Raw genomic sequence first — 9,800 nt, forward strand, 5'->3', positions numbered from 1 at the left:
TTATAATATATACAGTTACAGATATCAAAAGACGTGAAATTAATAAATGAATTAAAATTAAAGTAAACGAGGTGACGGTTATTTTTTTTTTCGCACCTAGCTAGATTTCTCTTTAGTATGATATTTTAAATGTTAAAATATATAAATAGTATATAATAAAATGGTAGTTAGATACAACACAATAGAAGTTACATACTTATATTGACATTTTGGTTTTAAATTTATAAAATCAGCTCGACATTAAAGTATGGAATGGCGAGCTCGAATGCGTAATAAAAATAGCATTTCGTTAGTCAAGGTGATCGACGTGTGTATTAATCTATTTTAAGAAACAGTATTAGTGATATATTATAGCTTCGCAACAAATATATTATAGAGATAGTCGTGGCGCAGCGGGCACAGGGGTGTTCCTGTAACGCGACGGTTGTGGAGTCGATCCCCGTTTGAGGGAGTGAATGATTATTTTTTAATATTTTCATTACTTCGCTCTGACACCAATTTAAAAGCCCGGCATTGAATTCCACCACTCAACACGCAGTGGCTCGAAAAATTCGGCGGAAAGTCGTAACACTAAGTTTTCACTGCCTACCCTGCTGTAATGCGGGATACATCGTGAAGCTAATAAATTAAATATAATAGTATGAATGATTAAACATAGATTTTGACATAATCGTTGTTTGACATAATTCAAATTTAAGATTTTTTAATTACTTTTCATGCCAATAAGTCTCTTCGGCCCGTTTAGTTAATGTTAGCTTTAGAAAAAAGCTTCTTATGCAGATTACCATAAAGAAGAATATAAACAAGAAAGGAAAAATCTAGATCTTTAATTTTTGCGATTATTACGAAAAACATTTACATTATTTATAAAAATACTAAATATACACAGTTAATTAAAAAGTTTAATTTAAAGATAAATATAACATATATTTATCTTTAAATTAATCTTATCTATATATGTATACATTAAAATATGTTCACATTATATTTTTAGGTAGGGTATTGTCACTAATTACAAGTGTCATTTCCAACATGGGAGTGTTCTTCAAATAAATTGGCACTCTGCGGTAGACATAATATAGGGCGAGGGCTATACGTACCAAGCAGCACGTATACGATAATCAATAGATATTTTCAGGAGGCTTTCGCGGAGGGCGAACGCGACGCTTGCATAGGGCTTTCTCGCTCTACCCGGTAATTTATACAGGGCAACGAAAATGTTTCGATGAAACTTATTATTTTTTATTTTTTTATGTATAAGATTTAAAAGTTAATATCAATGTTAGTTTAACTATCACTAATTATAAATTATTACGTAAAAGATGATTAAGCTTTATAAATATATACCTACTATACTGTTTTAATTACTGTCTTGTCTACTATACTGTCTATATGTCTTATTTATATAAATACTAGTGGACCTGTACACGGCTACGCCCGCTTGAACTATACGAATATTTATTAAATATATTTATGAAATTATTATCAGTTTTCAATAGAGAGATGCGTTAAGCAAGCTCATTTTGGGTGACGTTTTCTAACAACAAACCTTGCAAATCGGTTATTATTAACATCGCGGAATAAATTGCATGTCAAATTAATAAGTATTTTAATATATTGGTATATATCGATAATATTACAAATATGAGAAAATAATGTATCCTATGTTCATCCCGAGACCCTCAAGTATCTCTATATGAGTATTTTATCACAATTAAATTAGCGGCTTGGCCCTGATTGCGTAAAAGACAGACAGACAGACAGACAGACAGACAGACAGAGTTACTTTTGAATTTATAATATAGGTATGGATTTTATTTGCTCCTTGCAGGTAATATACCTATATAATATATTGCATGTATATTTGAATATAATAATAGTTAATGGATCTAGACTCGTAAAGTGTTTTTGGATAATTTTTATGGAAATATTGTAAAAAATATTTATTTTCAGTTTTTTTCCCGTTTATAATAAAGAAATATATGTCAAGGCAAAAACATATATTTACATTTATATTTCAAAACTTAAATATATTTTTTTATTTATAAAAATACAAAAAAGTATTGAAGAAAAATGCACAATTTGATTTATTAAGTTTAACATAACCTTTTTTCGTTCAAATATATCGTACTCTTATCAATCTTACATTTTTTTTGCCGTGAAAATTGTTATCAATTGAGATAATAAATGTAACCTCGAACTTAGGCTGTGCAATGAATTGACATTTATAAAAAACAAAAACTTTATATAAGAGGCAAATTTATATTACCGCTCCTCTTATTCTAGGAAAAATCACATTATTTTGCAGTTATTTTGTTTTTCATCAAAGATGTAGGTATATTACTTACTATTATTTATTATAAGTACGAAATTATTTAATTTTATTTGTTATATACAAAATATATTATGGAACAATCTCAGTTTTAGCATTACTCTATGCTTCTACCAGTCCCTGTGTACTGCGTAGGTCTGTAGTAGTACGTATATAGCTCAGCGCCGTATCGCTTCGTACCTAGGCACTGTAACATGGCCTGGGTCGAACAGGGCACCGTTTTCGACGTTCACATGGTAACAGCAAAACAAACTTCTTCATATAACGGTCATTTAAGTTGGTATATCCATTAAAAAGCCAAGTTGACATGAATAAATTATTTTTATATGTCTGTATATACTCGTAGGTGCGCGGTGTTGGGCGTCGGGCGCAAGGAAGGCGGGCGGCAGCGAGGGTGGCAGACGGGGGGCAGATTAAATTTCGTACCACATAGCTACGTAGCCTCAAGCTCTCTTGTATTCATCACCGTTAGGGCTGGAATTGCTTCCTGCTGTATTTCATCTCGCAATGTCCTAGCGTATATTAATAAATAAACAAATACAGGTAAACAATATCGGACCATCTCTGTTGTGTGCTATTTTAAATAAATTATTTTGTTAGTTATTAATGAAGTATACTCGTACAATTGCATGTGAGTAAATTAGATGTACTAGCTAAAGCTGAAAGAAAAACTTTGAACTTCAGCTGTATCCCCTACACATCAGGGTAGGCAGAAGAAACATAGTGTTGAGACGTTCCCCGCTTTTTGCCAAATTTTCGAGGTATTGCATACTGAGTGGTGGAACTCAACGCCGAGCTTTTGCCTTGGTACCAGAGCGAAGAGATGAAAATATTAATACATGTTTCCGAGGGGTAATCGAACCCACAATTAACGCGTTACAGTTATAAGATTGTACCTAAGCGCCACGACGGTCTCGACTATATTTCTCTATATCCAATGATAGAGATATTTGGTTAAATACTACTTTCGTGGTAAATAGCTATTTACTATTATTTCATTTAATAAATAAACGGGGTGAGCTAAATAAAACCGTTTAATAATTGTATAGAAGATTGTCGAATTGTATTTATAATCAAAAAATTGGGTCTGATATTTAGCTTGAAAGTATACTGGAAAAGTGTGTTATATTATTATGTACATATGAATTATATTCTTTCACTAATTTCTTACGACTTGTTGAGATGTTCTTTCTATATAACACTTCGCTCTCACCTTTTCGGCTTAAGACAATGTCTTAAACATAATCTGACTTGACCGAACAAATGAAAACATTTTGAATGTATAAAATGATATATGAAATATCATAAAATCGAACTAACACCCATGACGTAGGTACTCTCCTCTCTCAATTGTCTTCTCCAATCTTTTGTGTGCTGTCACCACGAAGGCCGTGTTTTCGATTTTCGTTCAAGAAATATTACCCTACATAAAATGTTATTAGGTATTATAAAATTCTGTTTAAGATATAATATATATTTATATTATACTAGATAGACTAGATGCAGGACTTGTCAACTATATGAAGGTTAGATCATATTTGAAAGGAGTTAGTTGAGTCTGCTATGTGTAATCTAATTTAATATAAATTTATTTTGAAGTTCACATTTATTTTCTTGGAAACATATAAGAAACGTGTTTTAATAAACGTTCATTATTATCATTGCATTTTAAATTTAGAAAAAAATACCGAACCCGTGTATCTGATACCTTGAAATCATTTTAGTTAAACTATAATTTCTTTAGTCAGCTTCTCGCTGTATTCCGTACACAGCAGGGTAGGTAGAGGGAACTTAGTGTTAAGACACTCCGTTTCCCACTTTCCGCCGAATTCTGTGCAAATAGTATATGATATTTGATTAAAATAAAAAACGCTACAATCTTCACACATTGTATTCTGCAGTAGATGAACGAAAAGATGACAATATCCCCTTTTGATTCTTTTGTTGTTACAGTAATATAATTGGAGTGGGAGTTATTTAGAGATAAAAAATAATGTTAATGATTTTATATGTTATTTAAATAGAAGTTGTCTTTTTTGACGGTATGCTGTAAGTATTGCTGTTTAAATATTCTAATTTGTTTTTAAACACTGTTGTAATGTACCTGCTGCCATGATTGCATAGGTCAAATGTCACAGCCTTGTGTAGAAAGGTTACGATGTCAGTGATTACGTATATATAACCCTGCTGGTATATCTATGTATATATGTATGTATGTCAAAATTACACCCGAAATTATATAAAATTGTACTATTAGTGCCTAAAATTAGGTATCTGACAATAATATACCTATAAGAAAAATTAGTAGTAGTGTTTTACAAAAATATCTCAATTTTTTTATTTCGAAACTTATGGATTCAAAGCAAATCTAATGTTGCGACATTCCATCCCTAATTTTTTTCTTTTTTTATTAAATTAATTATATACTTAAAAATGAATATAAGTTAGTATCAATACACCTTTTTATGGTATAATAGGTTAATATTCTAATCAAATTTCTCTTCGATAACACCCAAAGCGTTGTATATATAAATGGTTTGAGTTTTTGTTCAATATAGAAAGACGTTAAGGATATCTTCTTTACTAAGCCTACTTTTAAGGCTAAATTCCGATGACTATCCTATATTTATTATTATTATTTATACTAAGATAACAATTTAATTATTTAATAAATGTATAGATTTACGTCTTCATGTTAATAGACAATAATTGAAAATTAAGGTGCCTTTTTATAGAAAAATAATATGATAAATGATTTACTAATTCCGCGTTTAATCTAAATATTTTAAATTGTTTCCCTCTTGTTAGCCCACCTCGTATCAAAACAGCTGTGTCGTGTTAGAATATTTATAGATGTCAGTACATATATATTTCACGTACAGATAATGCTTTGGGCGTGGCCACGTATTAATCATTACTGGACAGCGCCACCTTACGTGAAATTTTCTAAATATTATCTTTTTCAGCAACTAAAACTTCAGGAACATACGCTTTCAGTTTAATAGTAACATATGCGAGACTTGAATAATTAGTTATTTTATATACAGATGGCGTGGATTACTTGAAATTTGAATATATATTAGTTTTTTTTTTTTTAATTTATATCGTTTAAATCGGGAAGCTCTTATTTTAAATATTCAATATTAAATATCGATACGGTAATTGTTAATTATAAATTGTTCTTCATACAAACAAATGAGAGGCTACTGTGACGCAGAAGCTGGGCAGCATCTGAATGTGTCGTACATATGGTGGTTTTGGGTTCGATCCCCACACATCTCTGGTAAGATAAAGAGCGACGTTGAGTTAAATATTAAGTATGTTAAATAGTAAGTATAAATTCGCAAATAGGTATCGATCTCGGTAAATAAAATGCATGTATGTATTCATCTTATACTTATATTCCATTTTATTATATTTGTTAGGACAATTAACTATGTATAATTGCATAACTATATTTAATGTTATTTATTGCTAATAACAATCACATTTTACTTTGGTTTATATAAAATTATTAATTACATAGTAACTCTATGTAAAACTACGTTAGAATAAGAAATTATAGAAAATATGAAAGATTCAATATAAAGTCTTCGTATTTGTTTAAATTACTAGTTTTGATTTATATAAAATCTCTATAGCTATTTTTAATTTTCTAAGTAAAAGTAGAGCATAATCATTAATAGTTAAAATAAATTATAAACATACAATTTAAACAGTTGGTGATCAAATTTAAAAGTTGCGTTCTTTGCTTTTTAATAGCAAAAGAAAAGTTTCTGGATGAAAGATTATTTTTAAACGTTAACGTGGCTACAGATGAAAAAAAAAGTTATAGAGTTAAATAAAGAACCATTAACAGTCTACTTCTACAAAAAATATTATATTTATTAATCTCTAAAACTATGTTGTCTAAAAAGTGACGTTTTAGGCAATTTAGACAACATGAATTCTTATTAATATTTAAGTTAATTTTTAAACATTTATATCAAATTATTTTTCAATATCATACAATCTAAGTTATTTGGCACATGCATTCACATTTCTCTCTTCAAGACAGAGAGCAATTAATTTATTAACTAATGACACCTACAAGACGATTTACCAAAATTTTAAGAACATCTTTTTCGGAACTATTGAATTCATTCAAGGGTTTTCTTAATTAAACTATTTTTTTTTCATACATAATATTTTTAAAGTGAACAAAGATAATTTTAATATTTCGTCTTGCAGGTTTTTTGTTAACATTTATAATTATAATAATAATTATAACCTTAACTTATATTTTAAGAGTATAATATTACCTATATAATTAATCATTTTAAATACTTATAACTACAGTTCTTTACATAGTAGGTTTCTCAAAAAATTTTGACGGAAATAAATCTGTTAAAATATCTCATTAATAATTAAAATATTAGTGTAATATTAATTTTCATATATACGTACGAATGAGAATACAATTTTACATAGAAAACATATTATTTTGTCCTATTTTATGAACTTTCAATGAAACATTCAAAATATTGAATATAGGGGTATTCAAAAACTCTGTAAATACTTCTTAAATTAGCAGTAGGACTGCAACATTAGTGCTTTCGCACCCTATTAGCAGTTTGGGCGGATTTAAAAAATGTGTAAGTTCAGAGTAAACAAAGCAATAAAGATAAAATTAATTTCATGAAAGCGAAATATCTATAATTTAATTATATTTATGAATTAAAAGTAACGTGTTCGTATTTTTTTTTACATTTAAAAAATCATTAATAATTACGATTTTTCCTTCATTTTATAAAACATCATATTAAAAAAAAATGTTTTATTACTTATAACTTACACTGTATCTAATAGTAAGTGAAGTAGCCTAATAAATTATCTAATATAAATTATACATTTAGTAATTAGTTAGTAATTGCTTCGAAGATTTAGTTACTTTATGAATCACTTTTGACAGATGAATCTCAAGAAGGTGGATCTGGAGGAGCTGGAGGGCCAAGGACCGGAGGTTGTAAGAGTTTTGCTGCAGCCGGTAGAGTAGTCAAGTCGAATCCTGGTGGAGGAACGAATCCTGCAGCAGTTGCCGTACCTTGCAGGTAGGCTACTAACCTGTAAATAATAGATGAATATCTTTATTTGGTCGTTTATAATCATATAATAACGTAGGACCTTATAGTGCATAATAATAATAATAATAATTTCACTTTTCTCTATATATGTGTATAAGAATGCTTTTTTAAAATATCAATTAATTATACGGATAGGAGGTATTAGAGGACAATCAGTTATTAATTACAAAGACCATACGTACCTTCTCAGTTCTTCCAAAGCACTAGCCTGCATGAGGATATAGTTTTTAGCAAGTAAAAGCGTTGCTATTTTGGATAGTTTTCTAACAGACGGAGAGTGTGCGTACGGTATTACACCCCGTAATTCATCAAGAGCATCGTTCTGAAAGTAAAATTTATTAATTCTAATAGATTAATTCTATTATAAATTTCTAATAGTATATTAATTGTAGGATCATTAAATATTTGTAGGATAATTAATTTCAGCATTATAATTTATTCGATCTTATACGAAATTATTATTTATTTACTTCAATATATAGGTGAGAAAATAAATTAAAAAATCCTTACTAAGTCGTGCATTCGTCTCCGTTCTCGTGCGTTTATATTCAGTCTCACATTTTTACCTTGACGTATCTTCTGTTTTGATTTTCCTTCACCTAAGGGTCTGCAAAATTATAATTTAAAATAATAATATTTATGATAATTAACAGCAAAAATAAGACTAAAACTGAGAAATATACTTAATTACTAGGCACACATATTTCGTACTCGTTCGTAGCAAAGCATAACAAGTGCTACGGCAGTAGACCTAAAGAATTTTTTTTATAAATTACGTTTACTTTATGTATACTAAACAGAACAAACACAATTACATTATTATTATTCAATTTGAAAAAAACAAAATATCAATTAAGTGAAGAGAAGTGAGGGAAAAAGATGTGTAAACGATAAATATTTGAAAATTAAACATACTAAAACGTACTAAATTTATCAATAATAACTTTTTATAATATCGTTGAAATTGATATCGTCAAAATTAAATAAAATAGAAGATTTTATCCAGATAAAACGTAAACAAATGTACTTGTGCCTATATAGCCTTATTACATTTAAGTGAACTTACCGTTGAGCATAACTAGTTCCAGGCTCGGGCTGATTCTCATCAGTGGGATAGCAGTGTTGCGGAGGCGGAGGCTGGCCGCCTTGCATATAGAAGCCACCGAGGCCGACAGCCCCCAGCGGCGTCCGTCTCCCCGGCACCGACTGTGGAGGAGAATGCGATTCCACCGGCACTCCATCCCAGGTCCTCCGCCCCTCCATCGTAGAAAAACTAACACATAACACTAAATGTTAAATGAAACTCTAAGACGCTTAAAACATTATAAATAATGCGATAGACGGACGTTTGTATTGGAACGGAGTTGACGGACTGAAGCTTAGCAGTCCACAGCGGTCCACAGATCGATAGGGACGCAGCTGGGGTGCGCACCCCTCTCATCTCGCATTGTTCGAGATGCGAGTGTTCGACGTGATTCATTTGAGCGCGTGCACGACGTAACCCGCCGAAGCGGTGCGTCTATTGTTGTAGCACAATCGCGGTGCGCGGTATGGTGCTCGCACTGTTTTATGCTCTATATTTTTAAATTAAAAAAATGTATATTTTGTATGTTATACTATTTAATTTACTTAAACTAAAATATAAAGTTCATTAATTTATATTATTTCTTAATTATTTGTTATTTAAAGTATATATTCGGTAAAATGTTAATATTTATAATAATTATCATATAACCGAGCTTTGCCCAACATAACCCAAGTTAGGCAAAGCTCGACGCTATATTTCTCCTCACGCAAAAGTGGTGAGCAGAGTATCTTAACACTTTAATCTCTGCTAATGCATATCTATGCTGATATTTCGTATAGTTTGTAAAAATATATATTTCTTTATTATACCAATACCGTATCTAAATATTGAAAGCTCTTAAATGATCGCGTATATACACTCGTGGCTGCACCAATCTCGTTTTGATATATTTTATTAGGCTTCGTAAGTGGGTTAAATGCAGCGTAGTCTTAAATCGTGCCAAGCATCAATGTTATCATCCCACTTCAGGGGGATTTCCATCCGTTCGATACTAAGGAAAATCTCTTTGTTATTAAAGATAATATTATTCTAAAATTGATTTTGAGAGATTGTTGATTCATGAAATGTTGTTATTTATGACTATAAATTATTACAATAAAATATGGTTTTCGTCGGTTAATAAAAAAATTGACATTCTTATTCCGTTAAGAAACATTTTAGCATGGATTATCAATATAATTCTCAATATAGTTGTTAGCAAAAATGGTTTAATTAATGACGTGACATTAACGTCGATTTTTTAAAAAAATACTCATTT

The 9,800-nt window shown here is 30.0% G+C and overlaps 1 protein-coding gene and 1 long non-coding RNA gene across 2 annotated transcripts; one reads left to right on the forward strand and one right to left on the reverse strand.

Moving 5' to 3' along the window:
• Positions 1 to 2,422: 2,422 nt before the first annotated feature.
• LOC146541267 (uncharacterized) lies at positions 2,423 to 2,882 on the forward strand. Its single transcript, XR_014877971.1, has 2 exons — positions 2,423 to 2,568; positions 2,679 to 2,882. It is a non-coding gene; the product is annotated as an uncharacterized LOC146541267 (long non-coding RNA).
• A 2,831-nt stretch (positions 2,883 to 5,713) lies between these two features.
• Positions 5,714 to 9,044, reverse strand: Oli (basic helix-loop-helix family member olig). The gene is made up of 4 exons (XM_085185154.1): positions 8,522 to 9,044; positions 7,966 to 8,062; positions 7,638 to 7,777; positions 5,714 to 7,435 (listed from the first exon to the last, which is right to left on the reverse strand). The coding sequence occupies exons 1-4, from the start codon at positions 8,716 to 8,718 to the stop codon at positions 7,291 to 7,293; spliced, it is 579 nt and encodes a 192-aa protein (XP_085041280.1). The 5' UTR covers positions 8,719 to 9,044; the 3' UTR covers positions 5,714 to 7,290.
• Between the last annotated feature and the right edge of the window lie 756 nt (positions 9,045 to 9,800).

This window comes from Heliconius melpomene, chromosome 1 (assembly GCF_056956725.1).
Source record: "Heliconius melpomene rosina isolate 202511_hmr_F chromosome 1, ASM5695672v1, whole genome shotgun sequence".
NCBI classification, from domain to species: Eukaryota; Metazoa; Arthropoda; class Insecta; order Lepidoptera; family Nymphalidae; genus Heliconius; species Heliconius melpomene.